Source organism: Chiloscyllium plagiosum, unplaced genomic scaffold, assembly GCF_037043375.1.
Source record: "Chiloscyllium plagiosum isolate Xiang-an unplaced genomic scaffold, Cpla_swu_hap1 HiC_scaffold_10, whole genome shotgun sequence".
In the NCBI taxonomy this organism is placed as follows: Eukaryota; Metazoa; Chordata; class Chondrichthyes; order Orectolobiformes; family Hemiscylliidae; genus Chiloscyllium; species Chiloscyllium plagiosum.
Window position 1 is genome coordinate 75,251,402 of NW_028270148.1, and position 26,177 is coordinate 75,277,578.

The following is a 26,177-nucleotide window of genomic DNA, read 5'->3' on the forward strand; positions in this document are numbered from 1 at the left end:
GATATAAATAAATTCAGTGAATGGGGGAGAAAAATTCGCAGATCGACCGTAATGTGGGTAAATGTGAAGTTTTCCACTTTGATAGAATCACAGGATTATCATGATGTAGAAGGAAGCTTTTTGGCAAATTGACTGGATTGGCTATCTGAATGAACATTTGTTTAGTTTCATTTTCTTACCTTCTCCTCATAACGCTAAATATTGTTCATTTTCAAATAACCACTAATTCCCTTCCGATGCCTTGAACTCCTTTCCACCGTATTTTCAGGTAGTGTATTCAAGACTCCAACCATTTGCTGCATTAAAAAGCTTATCCTCAACACTTGTTTTATGAATGACTTTTAAATCTGTGCCCTCTTATTTATCCTTTCCCAAGTGGGAATTGTTTCTCTCTATTTGCTCTGAATCTCTCATGATCTTGACTATTTCTATCAGATCTCCTTCTTTGCTCCAATTTTCTGATCTATCATCATAACTCATGTTCCTCATCCTTTGAACCATTCTTGTAAAACTCCTGCACTGTCTCCAATGTCTTTACATCCTTCCTTAAAGCAATGCACCCAGAACTGGCCACAGTGCTTTAGCTGATGTTGAATTAGTATCTTGTATAAGTTCAATATGACTTTCTTGCTCTGTACTGTATGCCTGTATCAGTAAATGTAAGCTTTATTAACTGTTCTCTCTATCTGTCCTGTCCGTTTTAATTAATGTATACACTTAGGTTCATCCACTCCCACACTCTTACATTTGTACTGTACCCTTTGTTTTGTATTGTTGCTTCATGTTCCTCCTACCAAAATATATCACCCCTTATTTCTCTACATTGAACTTCATCTGCCACCTGTCTGCCCATTCCACTAACTTGTCCAAAGTCTTATACTACCTTTCTCACTGTTTACAATATTTCCAAGTTTTATACCATCCACCAGTTTTCAAATTGGTGTCATATGTAGAGTCATAGTACAGCACGGAAACAGACCCTTCGGTCCAACTCGTCCATGCCAACCAGATATCGTAACCTAATCTAGTCCCATTTGCCAGCAGTTGGCCATTTCGCTCTAAACCCTTCCTATTCATATACCCATCCAGAGGTTTTTCAAAAGTTGTAATTCTACCAGCCTCAACCACTTGCTCTGGCAGCATATTTCATACTCTCATCACCTTCTGTGTTAAACAGTTGCCCCTTAGTTCCATTTTAAATATTTCTCCTCTCACCCTAAACCTATGCCCTCTAGTTCTGGACTCCCCAACCCCAGGGAAAAGACTTTGTCTATTTATCCTATCCATGCCCCTCATGGTTTTATAAACCTCTATAAGGTCACCCCTCAGCCTCCGACGCTCCAGGGAAAACAGCCCCAGCCTGTTCAGCCTATAGCTCAAATCCTCCAACCCTGGCAGCATCTTTGCAAATCTTTTCTGAACCCTTTCAAGTTTCACAACATCCTTCCAATAGGAAGATCAAAATTGCATGCAATATTCTAAAAGTGGCCTAACCAACGTCCTGTACAGCTGCAACATGACCTCCCAACTCCTGTACTCAATGCTCTGATCGATAAAGGAAAGCATACCAAACGCCACCTTCACACTCCTATCTACCTGCAACTCCACTTTCAAGGAACTATGAACCTGCACTCCAAGGCCTCTTTGTTCAACAACACTCCCTAGGACCTTACCATTAGGTCTGTAAGTCCTGCTCTGATTTGCTTTTCCAAAATGCAGCACTTCACGTTTATCTAAATTAAACTCCATCTACCACTCCTCAGCCCATTGGCCCATTTGATCAAGATCTCTTTGTACTCTGAGGTAACCTTCTTTGCCATCCACTACACTTCCACTTTTGGTGTCATCTGCAAACTTACTAACTATACATCACATCCAAATGATGAAAGGCAGTGGATCCAGCACCGATCTTTGTGGCACATCATTGGTCATAGGTCTCCACTCTAAAAAGCAACCCTCCAGCACCACCTTCGAGGCAGTTCTGTATCCAAATGGTTTGTTCTGTCTGTATTCTGAGATCTAACCTTTGCTAACCAGTCTACCGTGAGGAACCTTGTTGAGTGCCTTACTGAAGTCCATATAGATCACATCCACCATCCTAAGATCTAGGGATCATAAATGTGTAACAGGAATACAAAGATCCCAATGCTGACCCCTGGGAGATTCTTCTTCAAACCTTCCTCCAGCCTGAAAAACTTTATAATGAATATTGTTTCCTTGTCGATAGTTGCTTGGGGTATTGTTGCAGCCTATTTTTGAACCAGGTCAATGTTTGCAATTCTCCACTGCCAAAAAAAGGCTGACAAATTATTGCCAGTGTCTTTGCAATTTCTATTCCTCCTTCCCTCAGTATTGTTAGATGCAGCTTGCCCAGTACAGGCACCTCGTCATTTATAAGTAGACAGATCTGGCCACATCTGCAGAGAGAAACAGTTAATATTTCAAGTCCAATGTGACTTTTCTTTGTAATTGTGTTTCTCTCTCCACAGATGCTGCTAAATCTGCAGAATTTCTCCAGCACTTTCTCTTCTCATCTTCGATCTCTGGCATCCACAGTACTTTGCTTTCATTTAAGCACAGAAAACCAGCCAATTCCTCCTCATTGATATTGCACCTTTTTAGTGACTGAATTTCCTCCCTTTACTATGGCCTGTGTTGCATCCCCTTGCTAGCTAAGACATATGCAAAGTATTCACTAAAGGTCTGAGTCAAGCCTCCATTTAAACCACTACTCTGCCCTAATCCTCATTTTACCATCGTTTTACTCTTTACATGTAAAGAAGACTTTGGAATTCTCTTCTACGTTACCTTTCAGTCTTTTCATTGCACCTCTTTTCTTTTTTTATTTATTTTTTGCCCACCCCTCTAAACCTTCTAAGTACAGCCTGGTTCTCAATTGTATTTTCTACTTGACAACTGTCATAAATACACTTTTTCTTTATAATTCCTCCTTTAAAAGCAATAAAAAATTGAATTTGATGTACATGGGAGAGAGAATCCTTCAATATAGGAAAATCTGGGTGCCCTGGTACACAAATCTCAAAACAGTGGAGAGTAATGGGATTACTGATTGGTTATTAATCCACAAATTGAGCTAATGTTCTGGGCACCTGGGTTTGAATCCCACCATGATGGAATTTGAAATAATTTAAAAAAAAATCTGAAATGAAGAATCTACTGATGACCGGAAACCATTGGCGATTGTCAGAAAAACCGATCAGCCTCACTAATGTCTTTCAGGGTAGGAAATCTGCCATTCTCATCTGGTCAGGTCTTCATGTGACTCCAGTTCCCAGCAGTGTGGTTCACTCTTAACTGCACTCTGAAATGGCCTCACAAGCTATTCAGTGATTGATAGAACCACAAAGTCTCAACAAAGAAATGAAACCAAATGGACTACCTGGCGTTGACCAAGGCACCAGAAAAGAAACAGCACTGTCAACGCTGCAAAGTTCTTTATACTAACATCTGGGGCTAGTGTCAAAATTGAGGGAGCTATCTCTCAGACTAGCCAAGCAACAGCCTGATGTAGCCATGCTCGCAGAATCTTAGCTTTCAAACAATGTCCCAGACATTGCCTCCATCATCCCTGGATATGTCCTAGACCCAGCACAAGTGGCAGCACCATGATATACAGTTGTGAGAGAGTTGCCTGGAGTCTTCAACATTTAAGTATTGTTAATGGAAGACATGAAAGTCCAGCTGTGATAGTATCAGTAAGCGTGTATTTTAAATGTTGTAACTGTACCTGCATCTCCCACTTCCTTTGGCAGTCACTCTATACAAGTGTGAAAAAAGTTGCCCTTCCGATCCTTTTTGAATTTTGACCCCCTCACCTTTAAAATTATGCCCTCTTGTTTTGAACACTCCTACTCTAGAGAAAAGACCGTTGCTATTCACCTCATCTATGCCCCTTTTAATTTTATAAACCTCTCTCAAGTCACCCCTCAACCACCTCCTGTTCAGGGATTTAAAACTGCTTGCTTGTCCAGCCCCTCCTCAAAACTCTTCTCCCCCAGTTCCGGTAACATCTTGTAAATCTCTTCTGCCAATTTAATAACATACTTCCTAAAGCAGAGCATCCACAACTGCATGCAGTACTCCAAACACGTAAAATGAAGGCAAGTGTGCTAAACGCTGCCTTCATTTATATGTCTACTTGTGATGCTATTTTCAAGGAGCTGCAAAACAGACCCCTAGGGCTCTCTGTTCAACAACATTCCCCAGGGCCTTTCCATTAACTGTGTAAGACCTGCCCTTGTTTGTCTTACCAAAATGCAAGACCTCAGATTTATCGAAATTAAACTTCATCTGTCACTCCTCAGCCTGTTGGCCCAGGTAATCAAGATCCTGTTGTAATCTTAGACAATCTTCTTCACTGTCCAGTATATCACTAATTTTGGTGTCATCAGCAAACTTACTTACTATGCTTCCTATGAAGTATTGCTTTCACATTGAGTTATGCGGCACACGCTATGCTAAATGGGACAGACTTTGAACAGATCTAGCAATACAAGACTTAGCGTCCGTGAGGCACTGTGGGCTGTCAACCACAACAGAATTGTACTGCACAATCTGAAATCTCGTGGCCTGTTTAGACCCTACTTGACCATTGCCATCAAGGCAGGGGATCAGCTCTGGATCAATGGAGAGTGCTGGAGGGCATATCAAAAGCAACACCAGACAAAAAATGTGTGTTGTCTCGACCAACAGATCAGATCTAAGCTCTGCAGTCCTGCCATGAAGGAATGTTGGTTGACAATTAAATGACTCGCTGGAGGAGGAGCGTTCATCAATGTAGGAAGAGTCCAGCACATCATTGCAAAACATAAGGCTGAAATTTTCAATCCGAAGTGCAGAGTGGATGATCCATCTCTGTGTACCCCAGTCATTTCCGAACATCTCAGATACCAGTCTTTGGCCAATTCAGTTCATTTCACGTGATATCAAGAAATGGTTGGGGGCACTGAATACTGCAAAGTTGATGGCCCTTGACAACATTCTAGCAACGATACTGAAGACTTGTGCTCCAGAACCTGCTGCTCCCCTAGCCAAGGTTTTCCAGGACAGTTACAACACTGGCACCTATCTAACAATGTGGAAAACTGTCCAGATATATCCTCTACACAAAAAGCAAGACAAATCCAACCTGGCCAATTACTGCCCATGAGTTTACACTCAATCGTCAGTAAAGTGATGGAAGATGAACAGCACCTACTTAGCAATAACCTGCGCACTGATGCCCAAATTGAGTTCTACCAAAGTCACTCAGCTCTTGACCTCATTATATCCTTGGTTCAAACATGGGGAAACGTACTGAATTCAAGAGGTGAGGTAAGACTGCCAGCCCTTGACATCAAGGCCATATTTGACAACAAGGAGCCTTAGCAAAACTGGAATCAATGGGTATCTGGGAAAAACTCTGCACTGTTTGGAGTCATACTTGGCATGTAGGAAAATGGTCATAGTTGCTGGTGGTCAGTCATTCCAGGTGCAGAACATCTCCGCAGGGTAGTGTCCTAGGCCCAATCACCTCCAGCTGCTTCATCAATGATAGTCCCTTCTTCATAAGGTCAGAAGTGGGAATCTTTGTCAATGTTTGCATAATGTCCAGCACCATTACCTGCTACTCGGATACTGCAGCAGTCCATATTCAATTGCAAGAGGATCCGGACATTACCTAGGCTTGGGCTGACAAGTGACAAGTAACTTAGTATCACACAAATGCCAGGCAATGACCATCTCTAATACGAATAATCTAATCACTGCCGTTGACATTCAGTGGTGTTGAATCCCACAACTATTAACATCCTGGGGGATACCATTGACGTAAATACAGTGGCTACAAGAGCAAGTCAGAGGGTAGGAATGCTGTGGCAAGTAACTCACCTCCTGACTCCCCTAAGCCTGTCCACCATCTACAAGGAAAAAGTCATGGGTGTGATGGAAAATTCCAAACCTGCCTGGATGGGTGCAGCTCCAACAACACTCAGGAAGCTTGACACCATCCAAGACAAAGCAGCTTGCTTGATTGCTTGTGGACGTGATGCCATTCGTTCTTCCTCCACCGACACTCAGCAGCTGCAGTGTGTATTATCAACAACATTCCCTGCAGAAATTGGCTAACCAACCTAGACTGCACCTTCCAAATCCATGACCACTTCCATCTCGAAGGACAAGGGCAGCAGATACAGGGCAAAACCATCACCTGCCATATCCCCTTCAAGTTGCTCACCATCCCAATTTGGAAATACATTGCCGTTCCTTCAATGTCACTAAATCAAGATCCTGCAATTCCCTCCCTAAGTACGTTGTGGGTCAATCTATGGCAGTTGGACTGCAGCAGTTCAAACAGGCAGTTCAATATTTCGTTTTCAAGGGCAACTAGGGATGGGCAATAAATGCTGGCCAGCCAAAGACCCCTCAGCATGCAGGTAAAGCAAATAATTAAGAAGGAACGTAGAATGCAAGGGCGTGAATTATAAAAGTAGGAAAGACTTATTGCAACTATACAACTGAGATGACACCTACAGTACAGATCATCTTATTCAAGAGGCGACATACTTGTATTGATGGCAGATTCATTCAATTGATTCCAGGGCAAAGGGGTTATCTTATGAGGAAAGGTTGATTAAGTTGGACTAGTATACATTGGTGATTAGAAGAATGAGAGGTGATCTTAACGAAACATTTAATATTTTAGGGAGGCTTGTTCAGCTCGGTGTTGTGAGGATGTTTCCCCTCAGAGCAGCATGCAAAACCAAAGGGCAGTGTCAGAATACAGAAAATATGTTCCACTTTGAAGATGAGGAGGAATTATTAGTTTAAAAATGATGGCAGATCTCTACTCCTACCCCCACATTCTAGTAGAATGGATATATTGGTCCAATGATACTATCAGGATGTCCTAAGAACTGTATTGGACTGTTTGAAGATGTTCGAATGATTCCATGCTAGAGGCAGAAAGAAAGGGGCTAGAAATAATTGAAATGAAGCTTCACAGTGTCAATGAAATAAAAAATAATCAATTTGGATTTGCTTATTTAATTGAAGTTGGTTCTTCATCTTGGCTTTTCTGTCCCTTTTCTAAATTTGCTGTTGTCATATGTATGTAAGTTTGGATATGAATTTTTTGACAGTCCTGTTGTATACAGCAAACAAATTGAATAGTACTATACCGTGCCCTGCATGTAATCTGCCAAATGTAACTCATATCCATTGTTACTCCTCACCCTCACTCTTTACTACTGGAAATATTAAATCTTGCATATACTACTTCCCCTTCAGTTAAGAGAGTCCCTCATCCAAACTGATTCCAGTGTACGGACAGACAAACTTTAGTCTCTGTTGCAGGGCAGGGTAGCACAGAACTGGAGGTAGCAACAACCAACAAATGAGGGAATGGCTGCATGTCATTGGGTCTATGGCAGAGATACTGATCGCTATAATTGGAGCAACATCAGTGAGTTGTGGCCAGCAGAAGGGTTGAAAACATTGAAGATTATAGTATGTTCCTACTTAATGCACCTTGCATCCCATTTTTCTCCCATTCCACAATATTTTCCGATATCCCAGCCACCAAATGGTGTTAGCATGCACCTCTTAATCTACGTGCACCAGGCCACACTCTTATCAACGTAACCCTACCCTCTATTTTCAGCTACTCATGAACTGTCATCTGGCCTGGCAGTGTTGTGAGAACGTGAGTCTAAAGGAGCAGAACACTGATTTTCATAATGTCATATTTAGATTCCATCTCAGATGCTCGAACTCTTGAGCATGGCATAGTAGGACAATTTACATGTTTTGAATCTTGCGTTTGAGAAAGAGAAAGGATAGTGCATAAGGTACTGTCAGTGTGCACACATGTTCTGCTAAAGAGGCTTCAGATAAGGAAATTGATATATGAAATAGAGAAGAAAACTGATAGATGTGCACATTAAAATGTGCTGATAGATCAGTCAGCCTATTATCACTTGGAAGAAGCGTAGATGAGTCTTATTCCAACTTAGTGAAGGAATCTTTGCAAAGCTTAGAGCCTATCCTTTCTAATATAGAAGTGGTGGTCAACACCTTGTGGACTCAACCAGGACCTTCAGGACCTGTTGTTGTTTCAGCTTCCATTGCACAAGTAGAAGGCACCCAGTGTCTGAGTACTGTTGTGGAAGCTCACATTGAGTTCTACAATGTGTTTGTTGCCATACTAGTCCAACATGCTGCCCTACAGGCTCAGACTACTGCCACAATGAACCCAGATAACACTATTCCAAGAGGCTTTCAGACTTTTTGTTCAGCAATTTGTGCTAACTGAACATTAGAATAGCTGAGCACCACCAGAGAGGAATGGCACGTTTTAATATGCTTTTCTCTCTGAGGATAATAGAATTTGTGTTACAAGCACTGCCATTTTATTTGTTGCTGTTGTCCGTTAGTAATCTTGTCTGCAGCCTCTGCCAGTGAAAAGCAGCAGTTATCCACAAGCATACTTATACCCACTGCAGCACAGGGCTAGGGAAAGATACTTGTCAACAGGTACTGTGGAAATCGACAAAAGTGACCAGTTGAAGTTTGAGTGAATATTGATGATTTGTTCAATAGAGATAGAACATAGGACAGAGTTGGTGTAAATTGTTGTTTTGTGGTCACTGTTATTGCAGTAGTATAACAAAGGGCACTGTTACGGTGCTCTGTAGAGGAATGGTAAGGTAATATATGGGACTAGTTTTTATTTCAATGGAATGTGTGTCATTAGCATTTAAGGGCCATGCCTAATTGACCATTGGTGGTGAGCCTCTTTCTTGAATTACTGCACATCTATTAATGGTGTGGTGCTATTTGGGAAGGAGTTGCAGGATTTTGAACCAAATAGAATGAAAAACAAAATGACAATATAGTTCCAATTTAGGATGGTGTATGGCTTGAAGGGGAACTTGCAACATTTCCTGCCTTTTGTGCTTCTAGTAGTAGAGGTGAAGGGATTGAAATGCCTAGTCATAGGTGGCTTAACAAGTGTCACAAATCTAGTCCCTTTTGTTTTCTAAAAGCTGTTCCTTGGCTCAAGGAGACTCTCTTATCCTTGTTTTTTTTCAGAGGGGCAATAAACCAGGGTGGGCTTTGATCAGTCTGGTTTGGTGCAGAGATGAAAAGGATTTCGAGAGGCCTTTTGTTTATGTGTAAACAGATGAGACTTCAAGCCAAAGTGGTCATGTTTTAAAAGCGACCTGTATAATGAAAGGGGAATGGCCAGCTATCTAGCTGACCTGAGCTGAGCAGTTTAAGTTCAGTCTTGAAGTAAAAGTTTTCGAGGAGAAAGTGAGGACTGCAGATGCTGGAGATCAGAGCTGAAAATGTGTTGCTGGAAAAGCACAGCAGGTCAGGCAGCATCCAAGGAACAGGAGAATCGACGTTTCGGGCATGAGCCCTTCTTCATTTCTGAAGAAGGGCTCATGCCCGAAACGTCCATTCTCCTGTTCCTTGGATGCTGCCTGACCTGCTGTACTTTTCCAGCAACACATTTTCAGCTTCAGTCTTGAAGTGGCAAGTTCAACAGCTGTGTGGAAATGCTGTCTCTTTTCTGCCCTTCAACTTCAACTTCAATCTATAAGCATGTGTTCCATTTGTACTGGTTTTTAAAAGGAGTTCGCTTATTGGGACTGTTGTGTATATTTGGAACAGCATAATTAAGTCTAGTTGGATAGGCTGAGTTCTGTAAGGATTTTTTATTCTGTTCTTAGTGTTTCATTATGTAATTTTGTGAATAAATTTTTGTCGGTTTTAAAATCTAGTAGTCAACCTAACTATCTTACTCCAGCTAATTTTGACTGTACACATACCGAAACAAATTGCAAAGTTATGGTCTGGGGCTGCCTGCTTAAGAATGTTTTGAGTGGTCTGGTCTAGTCCATAACACAAGTTATTAGAGTGCATATTGTATGTGGTACACACTACCATCATTGTGTCTTAGTGGGAAAGGGAGTGAATATTAAAGGTAGTGGATTAGGTGCCAATCAAGTGGATTGGTATATCTTAGATTCTGTTGTGCTTAGTGTTGTTTGGATCGCACACATCCAGAATATTCCATCCTGACTTGAGCCTTATAAATGGTAAAGAGACTTTGAGAAATCTGGAGGCGTGTTACTTTCCTCATATTTCAGAAGCTAGGAAATCTCTACATCAGGCTCCTACTTGTCAACTACAGCTCCATCTTTAACACTATAATCCCAACCTAAGTCTCAGCTTTACCCTCTGCAACTGGATCCTCATCTTCCTGACACAGATTGAAATCAGTGAAGATAGACAGCAGGACTTCCTCCATGATGATCTTCAATACCGTGCCCAGCAAGGATAGGTAGCTCCCCTACTGTACTCCCTTTTACACTTACAACTGTGTGGCCAAATTTCATGCAAATGTCAAATTTTGCAAGTTTGCCAACAACACCATTGTAGGCCACATATCAAACAATGATCTCAAACAACAGGAAGGAGATAGAGGGCTTGGTGTTGTGGTGTGACGATAACAATGTCTCTCTCTCTCAATATCAGCAAAACAAAAGAACTGACCATTGATTTCAGGAAGAAAGGAGGAGGACACTTCTATCTACATCAATGGAGCTGAGGTACAGGGTCAAGAACATCAAGTTCATTGGAGTGGCAATATCTGTTGTGGACCCCTCATGTAGATGTGATGGTCAAGAAGGCATAACAAAGCCTCTTCTTCCTTAGACGGTTTAGGAAATTCAGTATATCCATAAAGAACTTCAACTTTTGCACCACAGAAAGCATTCTATCTGGGTGCATAATGGCTTGGTATGGCATCTGTTCTACCCAGGACCTGAGGAAACTGCAGAAAGTTGTGCATATCACCCAGACCATCACGGAAGCTAACCTCTCTTCCACAGACTTCATGTACACTTCTCATTGTCATGGAAAGACTGCCAATATCATCAGACCCCTTCCACTCCGGTAATACTCTCTTCCAACCGCTTCAGTCAGGCAGAAGATACAGAAGCTTGAACATGCATACCAATAGGTTCAAGAACAGCTTCTTCCCTGCTGTTATTAAATTGCTGAATGGATTCTGTAATTTTAAATCTAATGTTGATCTTTCTTTTGTCAACCTCCTACACAGTTGTACCTCACCCATTATGCCTCACTCTGTCTAAGCACCCTATAATCTAAATATCTTCGTATGTTGTAATCTGCCTGTATTGCTTGCAGAACAAACCTTTTCACTGTACTCAGATACATGTGACTACAATAAATTAAATCAAATGTCTTTGTAGCCATAATATTTATACAGGTAGTACAGTGAAGTTTCTGGATAATAATAAACCCTAGGATGTTGATCATATTGTAATACCATTGAATTTTGAGGGGAGATGGTTAGATTATCTCTTACTGCCACTCATTAGCCCAAACCTGGAATATGTCCTGGTCTTATTGAATATGGACACAGACTGCTTTAGCATCTGAATTGTCGCCATTGATTGTATGCAATCATTGATGAATATCCTCACTTCTGAACTTTATCATGGAGGGCAGGTCACTCCAAGCAGCTGACAATGGTTGGGCCTAGACACTAGTCCAAGTATGATATGTTGGGTCTGAGATAATTGACCTCCAACAACTATAACCATCTTGCTTTGAATTCGGTCTGACTCCAACCAGTCGAGATTTTTCCCCAGATTCACATTAGCTCTAGTTTTACGAAAGCTCCTGATGCTACACCTAGTTAAATGTTGCCTTGATGTCAAGAATTGTCACTCACCTCACTTCTGGAGTTCAGCTTTATTGTTCATGTTTAGATCCAAGCTATAATGAGGGCATCTGCAGTTGTGACCACAGAAACAGGAGTTGAATTTGAAGAAGTTAGCTGTCGCCTTCCTTTCTCTACCCCAATCTCCTGACCCCTTTCTCTTCTTTCTAGTCCTGCCACTTCTTTCTGCCCCTCCTTCCTGAACTACTTTTTCTCCTCCCAGACAACCCTTTTCTTTTCCTTCTTGCCCACCACCCCTCCTCTTTTTGGCCCCTCTTCCATTCACCCAGCTCCCCATCTGCTACCCTTGTCACTTGTAATGCCAAGATTACAGGCATTTAAAAAAAAACGATTTTGTGATCAGTATGTCAATAATGCATTTTTTTAATCATTTTGTTTATCTCTACCCATATCCATCTGTTTCTCCATCTATATTTATTTCCACTTCTTCCTGTTGTTCACTTATCTCTTTTGCTGTCCTCTGCTGCAAAACCAGCTACTGGAAGTGAACAAGTGGCTTTTGATGGAATCCTACTGTTACAGCTGCCCACGTTGTAAAATAAGGTTCGGAATTGAATCTGGGCAAGTGTGAGCACTATACCATTTCCTGCCACTTAAGTCATCATGAATAGATGTTGTCAACTTAGTTTCCACTGTCATCCCCTGTGGCTTATCATTTTCTGTAGAGTAATGGAAAATGTCAGAAGCAGAGAATTTTGTAGTAAATATTTCTCTGATCTAACTATTTTAAGAAATAAACACATTAAATAATGTGTATGCTTTGTTCAAATTCTTGAAGTTAAATTAATTGCTTTGACAGTGTTGCTAGGAGGATATTTTATTTTGTAAGTCTTTTTGTCAGCTAACATTTGATATAGTTACCACTGTTCCTTGCATTAAATCCATTTAAGCAAACTCACTGTCCATAATCAAGGAAGAATAGGACCGAAGTCAGATAAGATCTGTGAAATACATTAAAGCTGTCTGTTTTATATATTGTTCTTGATTATGTTTTTGCTCTTGTATATCCATCCGCATCCCTCACCACCTGAAGCCTGGAGGAAGAACGCCTTATCTTCTGCCTCGGAACTCTTTAACCCCAAGGCATCAATGTGGACTTCACTAGTTTCCTCATTTCCCCTCCCCCCACCTTACCCCAGTTCCAACCTACCAGCTCAGCACCATCCTCATGACCTGTTCTACCTGCCAATCTTCCTTCCCACCTATCTGCTTCACCCTCCGCTCCGACCTATCACCTTCATCCCCACCTTCATCCACCTATTGTACTCTAGGCTACCTTCTCCCCAGGAGCAGGAAAATCGATGTTTCAGGCAAAAGCCCTTCATCATCTTTTGCCCGAAGCATCGATTTTCCTGCTCCTCGGATGCTGCCTGACCTGCTGTGCTTTTCCAGCACCACTCTGATCTAAACTCTGGTTTCCAGCATCTGCAGTCCTCACTTTTGCCTACCTTCTCCCCAGCCCCACCCCCCTCCCATTTATCTCTCCATCCCAGAGGTTCCCTGCCTCATTCCTGTTGAAGGGCTTTTGCCCAAAACGTCAATTTTTCTGCTGCTCAGATGCTGCCTGACCTGCTGTGCTTTTCCAGCACCCCTCTAATCTAGACTTTGATCTTCAGCATTTGCAGTCCTCACTTTTACCTACCATCCTGCAGTTGAACTTATTTAGGAAAGGGTGGATTGTATTTTATTCCTATCTAACACCTTGTCATTTAGAAACTATGTTTTGAGTAGAATAATTTTGGGATCAAGTACAGAAATCAGTAAAAGCTAGTAGACATACTCAGGGCAAAGAAAAAGAGGTGGAATTTGTATTTTGAATGTTAGGTCGTCTGGCTGGAACCCATCTGAAATCAGCCTGGGTAGGACCCCTCGGGAAGAATAATTTGGCCTGGGGGTGTGAGGAAGGTGAAATGTGCATTCAACAGAATTATATCCAACAGAGTTAACTTAAGAAGACATGTTGTATTTAGTAGGCTTGCATTTTTTTAACATGGAACATATGGTGATATTATTTGAGATGTTCATGATGATCAACGTTGTTATTGGTGGTTTGAATGATCGAATAAACTGCTCCCTCTGGTGGAGAAATCCAGACCAAGGGCGGGCATGTATTGTCAAAATGGAGAGATTGAACTTTCAGGTGCAGTGTCAGAAAATACTTCACATCAAGGATAATGGAGCCTTCAAAGCTTTTGAAGCTGGATCAATTGAAAATTTCAAAACTGAGCTTATTTTTTTTGGAAAACAGATTACAAATAAGGTGAGTAAGTGGAGTTAAAGTACAAGCTAGCTCTGATCTAATTGAATTCCTGAAAAGATTCAAGGAGTTAAATTGCCTACTTCTGTTCCTACTACAATTGGTGTTGACTGACTGCTTTTAAGATGCAGAAATGATCATGTTCTGTGCTGATTGTGTTCTGTTTTTTTCTTGAAAGCACTGCCTAAAGAATATCAGAAGATGGGAAAAGCTTTGCAAAACCTTTCACAGGTTTTTGCAACCAGTGGTTATGAAGGTAATGTGCTATTATTTATGTTTCAGGGTAGTCTTTTGTATGCACCTCTAGCTTATTACAGAATTCAGGAAATCTTATAAAGGAAGTTTCAAGCAGTTGCAAATCATTGCTATAACCCTGCTCAATTGTGGCACAATGGTCATTGCTGTGTTGTAATTCTCTTCATGCAATCACTCCAGTGCATCCGTCACACTTCAAACAAATGTATCCACTTGGTTATTCTTGGATTTTTAATACCGTATTTCATTTTGGGTCCTTGTTCTTGTTCCTTTGGAAATAGTGCCAAAGTTAGTACATTTTGTAAATGATGACACAATATGTAAATATATATTGATTTATATAACTATAAATTGATTTTTATTTCAAGGATCTCTTACTTTCAATCTAGGTAAATTTAGTTCTTGGCAGGATTGTGTGTTTAAAAAAAGATTCTACCTATTGCTGAATTTTTAAAATCATATATATGTGTGTGTAACTTGGTTAAAATTTGATGAGTACAGCTGAAGATGGGTTTATCACAAAAATTAGTATTTTGAACCTGAGAGTAACCTGATTTTGAATTTTTGAAATGATTGAAAAATAGACAAAGCTATTTTCCATTTGATTTGTCATGCAGTTGCCCGTTTCTGAGTAAGCGTTTTTAAAAAAAAAAGTAAATTTGAAACTTTACTATACTTGTCTATTATTGTCCTGTGTCAAAAGAATCAGGTTTTTTTTTGAAGCCTGTTTGAAAGCCTGTAAATTAGAGGAAATTCCCAATAGTGATTAATATATTCTGTGGTTGTGACATATCTGCATTGTATGACCTCATCTGGTGCAATGTTTTTTTAAACTATTGCAAGAGTTCATGGAAACTCAGTTTGCGTTTAAAATTCCGTAATCTTTTTTTGTGCCAGTTATGCAGATATCAGAGGAACTGTGTAAAAAAGAAGTTCAGTCAAGTGGAAACTGAAGATCTTTGTCATTAGGAAGTTATCTTTTTGTTGGGAATTTATTTCCTTGTGAAACGTATCTATCATAACATTTGCTGTATAATCGGGCAAAGGATTCAGTTGTTGATTTGTGTTTCAGGTGAATCCATTTTGACAGATCCTTTAACTGAAGTAGGAAAGACATTTGAAGAAATTGCCAGCATCTTTGCAGAACAGGTATTTGAGTAGTTTGTATTTGAGTTTGAGTATGAATAGTTATATTGAAGAAGTAAAATGCTACCTAAAATTGATAGTAACAGTAGACTGTAAGAATGTGATATTAAAACTCTCAACAGTAGTCATTTTTAAAAAAGAAAACGAAAAAAAGATCTTTTGGTAATGTGCAGTGCTCCCGTGGAATTCAGACATTACCACAAAGGTTGTGAAGCAAAGGAATGAATAGTAGAATATTGGTTCAGATTTGCCTTTTGTTTTGCATTATTGATGTATTTGTAATGCTGCAAAGGTGTGCCTCACTGAGGAAACAATAGGAATAATTGACTTTTTGGCATGTTACAATAATTGAAATTGAAATGATGAAATCGGAGTGCAAATGCTGTTTTTAATGAGATATGTTTTATGTAAATATGTGATATAACCTTGTGTTTTCAACAGCCTAAAAAGGACTTGCATTATCTGATGGAAACAAACCAAGAGTACAAGGGATTACTAGGATGTTTCCCTGATATCATTAGTGTGCATAAGGTAAAAAAAAATTCACTGCAGATTTTTTTGTCCTTAATTAGATGGCAATAAAAATATGGATAAATGAAATTAATTTGAAGCAAAATATGGATTATTTAAAAACTATTGCATAAAAGATCTTTTAAACTGTCCGTTCGAAGTCCTGTGGATTGATACTGTACAAACTAATTGATCATTGAGTCAATAGAGGAGTCCAGAGATATTTATAATAGGCAAAGAATGGAAGACATGCTTAAAGAGCCATTGTGGGCTGGATTTTAGCCTAAGCTAGCAGAATGATGTGCTTGACTACCAAACCACTCTACTATCTTTTAGTTGAAATTAGCATCTCAGCATGGATTAATTTAGTTAAAAATCACACAACACCAGGTTATAGTCCAACAGGTTTACTTGGAAGCACTAGCTTTCGGAGCGCTGCTCCTTCATCAGGTGGTTGATGAAGGAGCAGCGCTCAGAAAGCTAGGGCTTCCAAATTAAACCTGCTGGACTATAACCTGGTGTTTGTGATTTTTAACTTTGTACACCCCAGTCCAAAGCTGGCACCTCCAAATGTGGATTAATTTATATTGCGTCAATTAAGTTTAAATAAATTCATGACTTCTCTCTGAAAATGAGAAACAAAGATTGGGATTGTTTGTGAGTGTCGAATCCCATGGGGGAAGCAGTCACTTATTGTGACCTTTGCTTGGGTGTCCCTTTAACTGGCCTGGAGACAGGCTTGACATTCATTTAAGGATGATAGCTGTCTCTTGCAGATAGAGGATCAATCAAAGACCTTGCAGCTTGAAAGGGGCAGCAGCTGCAATCAAAGCTAAGTGTCATCTTTCAAATATTTAAAAATCTCAAACAAAAAAATGGAACTTGCAGTCAGGCAGTCACTGTGGGGAGGAGCTATTATGGTGAAGGAAGGAGAGGTCTTCTATAGGGAGGTCTGAGACTGTTCCTGCGCTAAAGTAAATTTTGGGGCGGTACGGTGGCTCAGTGGTTAGCCCTGCTGCCTCACAGCACCAGGGTCCCAGGTTCAATTCCAGCCTCTGGTGACTGTCTGTGTGGGTTTCCTCCGGGTGCTCCAGTTTTCTCCCACAGTCCAAAGATGTGCAGGTCAGGTGAATTGGCCATGCTAAATTGTTTATAGTGTTAGGTGCATTAGTAAGAGGGAAATGGGTCTGGGTGGGTTCCTCTTCAGAGGGTCATTGTGGACTGGTTGGGCCGAAGGACCTGTTTCCATGCTGGAGGGAATGTAATCAAATCTGAAGTGTCTCTCGGCTTGCCTGGAATTATGGCACTCACTCTGCCACCTCAGGATACCTAAATGTGCCTTCATGCCCACGAGAACCTGGAAGCTGGCTGGAGAATCCCAGCTGCCTTTCTTTAAATTTTTTTCAGTGACTTGTAATGACTTCCAGTCACATTGCCGGCTGGTAGCCCAGTGATCCGAAGTGGGATGAGGCCAGGGAATCTGCCCACTGGTGCAGCTTTTCTTTTGGGCCTCTAATTTGCCTCCTCCTCCAACTTCTGCAGGTACTTGAAATCCAACGTATTGTTTCAGATTCACCAGTTTTGGTAAGTGGAAGGACAAGTCCTTTTTAGGACACTACTTCTTCCAGTTTTTTTTTAGGTAAAGCCTTGGATAATAATTAGAAATAACAGGGAAACTGATACAAATCATTGATTTTGGCCATGTGTAGTGTTCCACTATGGTAGCCTTCATTTAGAAAGATTTCAACGCCTTCCAAGCATTTACTGAAATGGTATCCATGTTGAAGGTTTTGAAGAGAAATTTTTAAAAATACTGGATGTTACACCAGGTAGCAAGGTCACAGAGTGGTTAACACTGCTGCGGCACAGTGGTTAGCACTGCTGCCTCACAGCGCCTGAGACCCGGGTTCAATTCCCGCCTCAGGCGACTGACTGTGTGGAGTTTGCACGTTCTCCCCGTGTCTGCATGGGTTTCCTCCGGGTGCTCCGGTTTCCGCCCACAGTCCAAAGATGTGCAGGTCAGGTGAATTGGCCATGCTAAAATTGGCCGTAGTGTTAGGTAAGAGGTAAATATAGGGGTATGGGTAGGTTGCGCTTCGGCGGGTCGGTGTTGTTGGGCCTGTTGGGCCTGTTTCCACACTGTAATGTAGTCTAATCTAATCTAATACCAGCGACATGGTTTGTTTCTAGCCATTGGTGTCTGTCTATGTGGAGTTTGCACATTCTCCCTGAGTCTAGATGGGTTTCTCTGGGTGCTCTGTTTTCCTCTCACAGTCCAAAGGTTTAGATGGAGTGGCTATGCTAAATTGCTCCGTAATGTGCAGGCTATGTGGGTTAACTATGGTGAATATGCCTGTAACGCACATGTGGGATTTCGTTGGCCCAAATGGCCTCTACCTGCACTGTTGAGATTCTATGATTCAATGCACATGAACAGGGAGTTTTAAGAAATTGCTCAAATTTTTTGATTAAAGACAGAAGGAGCAAATCTCCTTGGTCACTGAGTTGGAAACCGGGGTGGAGTCACAAATTTGAAAACCAGAAGAGCTATTTGGCATGATCTGTGGAAGGAGAAACAGGACTAATTGAGTGAATTCGACTGACTCTTGCGGTTTGGGGTGAGGCATTAAAATCACTGTGCATTTTACTGATTGTGGTGTCTGGGACATGCTGCAAGGAAACAGGCAACTTTTTTTTAATGTGTCCAGAAGTGCTGTTATACAAAATTTAATATTTTCTCATCACCCATGGTAATTTCCAACTATTAACCAAGGCATTATGGTCATTGACAGTATAATCTTGTCAACATTTTGTTGTTAGTCTCTGTCATGTCAGATGGTCATGAGCTATAGTGAAATAATCACCTTGTTGCAGCTCAGCAGGAGTCAGGGTTGGGGGAGAGATATTTATGGACCTGAGAAATGGGCATCAAAAAGAAAGCAGCACCCATGGCTCTAATAACTTTCCCAGAAGGGAACTATTGTCTACTTGGACCTGAGAACTTTGCTAGCACTTCCTTGATTTTAATATACCTGTTGTAGACCTGACAGCGGGCCCATAAATGACCAATCAGAAAGACTCTGTGGTAAGATTGCTGAGTGGTTCCTGCTGGAGGCATGTGTAACCTCAGCTGCTTTTTTATTTTACTCCAAAGTGAGAATCCCCATGGATAAAATTCAGATCAATTAACTTGGCTTGTCTTTCCACAGATGCTTCTGTATGAACTGAGTATTTCCAGTATTTCTAGTTCCATATCCAATTGTCAGCATCAGTATTTTGTGATGGCGTAAATCAGGGTAAAAAGGGAAAGATATGCGTTGAACTGAAGTGCTGTTAGTAAGTTAGTAAAAGAAAAGAGGAACTTGCATTCAGATAGTGTCTTTCATTACCTTAGGAAGTCCCAGTTTGTTTGATAGTCAATTAAGTACTTTTTGAAGCGTTGCTACTATTGTGATGCAGGAAGCATAGGTCCGGTTTGCATACAACAAGATTCCATAGACAGGAATTCATTATTGACCAAACAATCTGAATTAGTGATGTTAGTGGAAACGGAAGTGTTGTCCAGATGCTTGATAGGACTCTCTTGCTCCATTTCAATGTGGTGCCATAGGATCCATTGGATTTATCTGAAAGGGTTTGTTTAACTTCTCATCCAAAAGAAGACATTTCTGACAGTTCAGCACTCCCTCAATTCAGTACTGGAATCTTGGCCTAGGTTTTTGTGCTAAAGTCTTGAGAATTTGAACATCCAACCTTCTGAAAGTGAATGTTGCCTTCCTGAGAATGGACAGCTGCTCCTGAAATGCAAGATTTCTGGTCTTGTGTTCAAGCAATTGGAGACGCACACTGGACTTGTATTTATTCAGTGTACATGAAGTGTTCTATGGTTCTCACATGGCACAGGAATTGCAGGCACAATTTTTAATGCACTTGCCACTTTTTGTTAGCTTGTTTATGTCCTGTGGACCTATTGTCAGTGTTCTTTGCTAGGGCTGCTGAGCTTTGGCTATCTGTTGCATGACAGTTGGTTGAACTGCTGGGACACTCTGCACGCCCTTCTGCATGCTGCTGTCATCGCACTCATAATATTAGATGACTGTTGTTTGTGCTGCAGTGGAGATTATGAAATTGTAGCTGACATAAAATAGAGGTATGGATAGAAGATAATTAGCATACAGTTGTAGAAAGAAAGAACAAACTGAGGCAGGAAGAAGAACATAGCAAATTATTATGAGAAAAAGAAACAAATTTCTCAAGAAGGGAAAAGTTCAATATAGCTCCTGGAGGTACTGTGCAAGTCAGCTTAAAAAGGTCTAAAACCTGGATGGCTGCGTGAATTGCTTGAACATGCTAAAAAGCTGGGTGTTTGCTTAGCAGAAGAACCGTGAAACAGGGTGTTTATTGATCTGTCAGTTGAAAAGGAACTGTGGAAAGCTACACCATCATCAGTCATGATCTGAAAAAGAGAGGATTTGTATAGGTGTGACTTGCTAATGACAACTGCGTGAAATGTGGAAGTGGAAGCTATTTTTGGATAGAACTCCTGATCTACTATGCACAAATAAAGATCGACATTTTTTAAGCTTGTCAGCATAATTTTCAAGGAGGAATTAGCTATTGTTGGGGCAAAAGGGATCAATAGATATGGGGCAAAAGTGCGAACAGGATGATCGTATAGAATGGTGAAGCAATCTCAAAGGGCCAAATGGTCTACTGTTTCAGTTTTCTATGTTTGTAAATTGTGGAACTTCATTTTTGTGGGGAATAATGTAAATGCTTGTCTTTGTGTAAGGTGTATCTTTGTTGTTTTGATTATCTAACATGTACTTTACCTTTTTCATTTGAAGTATCATTTGCCTGTTGATTTTATGTGGCTTTTGATTTGTGTTGAAGTTATTGAATGTGGTAACTTTTTCATCTGGAGGCTATTCATTAAATTTGAATCTTTTAACATATGGTTTCACTTGCAGGGATTATAACAGGGTTGAGTTGAGTATAGTCAAATGTGTCCAGAATTGCTTAATTATTGTCCTCCATATAACACTATTAATTGGAAGAATTGTAAATATGTAGAACATTAAAATTCAATCTTCTTGTATTTCTTAAGTTGTGCTAAAGTATTCATTTATAGTGTTGGATTAATGCATACTCAGTTTAACATTTCCTCCAATCTGTACAATTAATCACATTTAGTTTGTAACTGTTACCTAATGAAGAAAAACTTAAAAGCTAACAACTATGAATGGTATGTAAATACCTTGTTGGTAGCCTGTGTATGATATTTTGATAAGAAATGTAGCCACGCATTTTCTTTTAAAATGGAATTCTGTTTTGATGGACCTTTTTGGTGTGTTAGCATGTAACAAATGATAGTTAATGACTATCTCCGATAAAAGAGAATCTAACTGTTGCCTCTTGATATTCACTGACATTACTATTGCTAAAATCTCCCACCATCAACATCCTGAAATTATCATTGACCAGGAATAGAACTGGATCAGCCATACTGTGGCTACAAAAGCAGATTAGAAACTGGGAATTCTACCACAAGTCAGTTATTACCTGACTTCCCAAAGTTTATCCACCATCTGAGACTCGAGTCAGGAGTATAATGGCCTGTTCTCCACTTATCTAGATAAATGTAGCTCCAACTCAAGAAGCCCAAAATCATCCAGGATGAAACAGCTCACTTGATTAACACCTCACCCTCCACCTTAAACATTATTCTCTCCACCACCAATGCCCAGTGGCAGTGTGCACCATCTACAAGATGCATTGTAGCAGCTCTGTATGGTTTCTTTAACCGAGCTTCTAAAATCATGACATGGACTACCTAAAGGAAAAAAGACAGCAGATGCTAGATTGTCACCATCTGCAAGTTCCCCTCCAAGCTGAATAACATCCTGATTCGGAACTGTGTCATCATTACTTCACTGTCAGTAGTGAAAATCCTGGATAAAAACCAAAAGAACTGTGGATGTGGTAAATCAGAAACAAATGCAGAAGTTGCTTTAAAAGTTCAGCAGGTCTGGCAGCATCTGTGCAGAGAAATCAGTTAACATTTTGGGTCTTGCGACCCTTCCGGACTGCTGAGCTCTTCTAGCAACTTCTGCTTTAGTTTGTGACAATCCTGGCATTCCTTTCCCAGCAGTACAGAGAGAGTGTACATGGCCTGCAGTTCTTCACTGATGGGCAGCAAATGTTTTCCTAGCCACAGACACCCAAAAAGTGAGGAAGAAATATTTTAAAAATCTTTTTATTTATAATCTGACAATGTACAGTTTGGTCAGTAATTTATTGACTAAAACTCAGCAGTAAAATTTTCATGTTGATCTGAGAGCAATTGTTACAGGAACAAGTGTAAGTCTTCAGCCCATTAAGCTTGTTGCACCATTTAATACAATCATGGCTGATTGAAAGCTTGAATACCTTTTACCTACATAACCAAAGATTTATCAATCTCTACTTCTAAATAAACTCAGACCCAGCTTTCATAGTCCTCTGAAGAACAGAATTCCAAACATTCACCATTGAGTAAAAACAAAATCATCTTACATTGGTCCTTAATACCATCTCTTGTTATTTTTAAATTGTGCCCCTGCGTCTAGACTCCAAAGCAAGAGAAACATCTTATCGACTATATTTATCTCATCTATCCCTTTTAGATGAGACTTTTAAGAATTTTGTAGGTTTCAATGAGATCACCTTTTTGAGACTTTTAATAGTTTATGTTGATTTTATGAACTTTATGTATGATGCTGTAACTTTATTGTTTATGACAGGGAGCTATAGAAAAAGCAAAAGAAGGTGACAAACTAGTTGCTTTGAATAAAGTGACACCACAAGAAAAGAATACCATGGTGAACCGTATTGGAACAATGTCTTATGCATTCCAAGGTAGGTATAGGATCAAAATCTATTTCTAAAAAGTGACTTTGCATATTTTGCATTCATATATACTTTTGATTTTTTTCTTTCTTCTGAGGAAGAAAACAGTTTAGAACACTTCATAGCAATAATAATAGAAATTTGGGATTCTTGGCTGCTGGCATTAGGTTTGCCAACACTGCTTGGAGGCAACAACTTCTAAATGCCTTCTCAGTGTTGCTGCATTTACACTAATTGCTTTGGACCCCTATAACTGAGTGTTGTCTCTTGTGGATTCACATCAGCAGCCATTGTGCCTGAAGTTCAAAAAACGAGGAGGACACTAATGAGCAGGCGAAGGAGAAAATCAGTGCATCCAATTCACTTCAAGACCTTTTTGATATTTGTAATATTAAAATAATCTTTACCTTACTCATACTAAGGTTGTGTATTTTTATTTTATTTATTGTCACATGGAATAGAATCCTATAGTGTGGAAACTGGCCATACATCCCAAAACGTCCACACTGACTCAAGGTTATCCCATCCAGACTCACCCCCCCACTCTACAACCCTGCATTTTCCATACAATATGTAACCTACACATCCCTGATCACACTATATGGGTAATGTAGCAATCCACCTAACCTGCACGTCTTTGGACTGTGGGAGGAAACCAGAGCATCTGGAGGAAACCCACGCAGACACAAGGAGAATGTGTAAACTCCACACAGACATTCGCTCAAGGCTGGAATTGAAACCGGGGCCCTGGTGCTGTGAGGCAGCAGTGCTAACCACTGAGCCACCATGCTTCCGGGGCGCATGTACCATGATACTATGAAAAGTATTATTTTGCGTGCTATACAGGCAAATCATATCTTTCATAAGAACATCATTGTAATAGAACAGAATTCAGAGAAGGTGCAGAGAAAGATCAACTCTAGTATATGTGAGGTCTGTTCGTAAGTCTGACAACAGTGGGGAAGAAGCTGTTCTTGAATTTGTTGAGATGTGTTTTCACATTTTTGTATCCATGTATTCCAAACTGTTGCAGCTCTGCATCCAAGCATTTTCCTCCTTTTCTTCCATATTTTTCTTTCGAATGAAAATCATTGTTTTCCAGTTTCAGTTCATTGTTCTCTACCAATGGAAATAGTATTTCAGAGTTTACCCACAGTGAAGTCAGCTCACCCATTTACTGATTGCACTTCTCAGTGTCACTTCCACTAACCATCTTGCTGCTGATCCTGGCAGTGTGGAAAATGGTAGTCCCCATGTCCAACCATTCCTTCTGCTTTACTTGACCCCAGATTCCCAAATGTACATCCACAGTCTTTGCTTTTTCTAGTGCTCAGTTTTTAATTCTCCCAAGATACTACTCTCCATTCTCCCTGACTTTCTTCTTCTCTCCTGTAATTTGGTTCATGGCACTCATGAGTTCTGAGATTCCCTGAATGGATTCCTGACCATTCTGATACTTGACTCTCCCAATCCCTGTTCACTTTGCTGCACAAAGTCCTGGCTGTCTGCAGTGGTGACCATGTGATGCCCCTGAGACATTTAACTGAGAGATTTAACTGCAGCCAGGATCATGACCAGTTTGGGGAGAGGACAGTTGGAGGCTGGGCAAGTGAAGGTGGTGGTGGTGGTGGTGATGATGATATGTCACTGGGGGAAATTTACATGGCTGATCTCTTGGACTGCTGGAAGGGACATTTTGAGAGGTAACCTTCATTTGAGAAACATTTGGTTGTTCTGATGTTTGGGAACCCTCTTGATATGGATTGGCCCTAGGAAATAGGCATAAAAGAAAAGTACATCTTGATTCATATTTCAATTTTACTACTTTAATCTGAAGTGTGAAACTTGATATATACTTTATGTAGCCAACCCAACTTTGTCTGGCACTAATAACATGATTTAAGGGGATTACTGTTGTACATGGAGGGGATTACTGTTGTACAAAAATTTTTAATCTAAAGTATTACCCCTGAATAAAAAAAAATTAAGATATGTATGCCTGAATGTTACCCCTAAAACTTCCAATGGCATTAAAATGTAACTAGAACTTTCTGTTACAGATGTGTCAGGTACTCTGACTTGCTGTTCTGATAATCTCACCACAAAAAGGAGTTTGTCATGGCAGCTTGGGGAAGTGAAAATCTGAGTTGGCCTGCTGTGCGGAAGCGATCTTCCTGCTGATTTGCTTCCTGTCAATGCTCAGTAATGTAGGAATACGAGTAGAGCAACCTGCTGCTTTAGCTTGTTCCCCTATTCTGTTAGATTATGGGTAGTCTGTACCTCTATTCCATTTACCCGCTTCTGCTCCGTATCCCTTCACAGCCTAGGTTGCCCTATCTTTCTGGAATGGGGAGAAATCTGAAAAAGAAAAAGGTGGGTATAAAAAAAATGATTATAGTGTAGAAAATTGAAAATATTTTCTTGGGTTTTGTTTTATTTTACATTTAAGTTTGAGTAAAGATGATTACAGAGAGGTTATTGAATTCAGACCTTAATTTCATTACAGCTGAAATGAATCACTTCCACAATAATCGGATTTATGATTACAATTCTGTAATCCAACTGTACCTACAGCAGCAAATTGAATTTCATGAGATGGTAGGTTACTTCACAAAACTATTTTCTTTTTCAAATGCTGCAGGGACAAAAGACATAAAATGAAAAACTGCCTTGTTCTCTTCTTGTAATTTAATTAAATTTTAATAGAGGTATTTAAATCGTGAATAATTTAGATAGAATATGTAAAGAGAAAGTGTTTCCAGTGCCTGTGGGTTGATAACCATGAATGAAAAATTTAAGGCACTTGATAAAAGACCAGACATGACACCAAGCAAAGGTAAAAGTAGTGGTGGAGGGTTGTTTTTCAGACTATAGACCTGTGACCGATGTTGTGTCACAAGGATTGGTGCTGGGTCCACTGCTTTTTATCATTTATAAAAATGATTTGTGAACATAGGAGTTATGGTTAGTAACCATATAATATGGTTTGCAGATGACATCAGAATTGGTGGTGTGGTGGACAACCAAGAAGGTTACCTCCAGAGTACAATGGGATCTCGATCAGATGGGCGATGGGCCAAGGAGTAGCAGATGGAGTTAATTTAGATAAATGTGAGGTGCAGAATTTTGGAAAGGCAAATCAGGGCAGGACTTATTAACTTAATAGTAAGGTCCGGGGGAGTGTTGCTGGACAAAGAGACCTTGGAGTGCAGGGTCATAGTTCCTTGAAAGTGGAATTGCAGGTAGATAGAATAATGAAAGAGGCATTTGGCATGCTTTCCTTTCAATGCATTGAGTATGAAGTTGAGGTTACGGTGCAGCTGTACAGGACATTGCTTAGGCCAC

At 40.3% G+C, this 26,177-nt stretch overlaps 1 protein-coding gene across 1 annotated transcript in view; it reads left to right on the forward strand.

Moving 5' to 3' along the window:
* Positions 1–26,177, forward strand: part of LOC122552919 (sorting nexin-9-like) — a 141,123-nt gene that overhangs the window by 109,333 nt on the left and 5,613 nt on the right. The window contains exons 7-11 of the mRNA XM_087991727.1: positions 14,212–14,289; positions 15,361–15,437; positions 15,876–15,965; positions 22,727–22,841; positions 25,339–25,430. Of these exons, the coding sequence (XP_087847853.1) occupies positions 14,212–14,289; positions 15,361–15,437; positions 15,876–15,965; positions 22,727–22,841; positions 25,339–25,430 (452 nt within the window). The remainder of the gene's footprint in view (positions 1–14,211; positions 14,290–15,360; positions 15,438–15,875; positions 15,966–22,726; positions 22,842–25,338; positions 25,431–26,177) is intronic.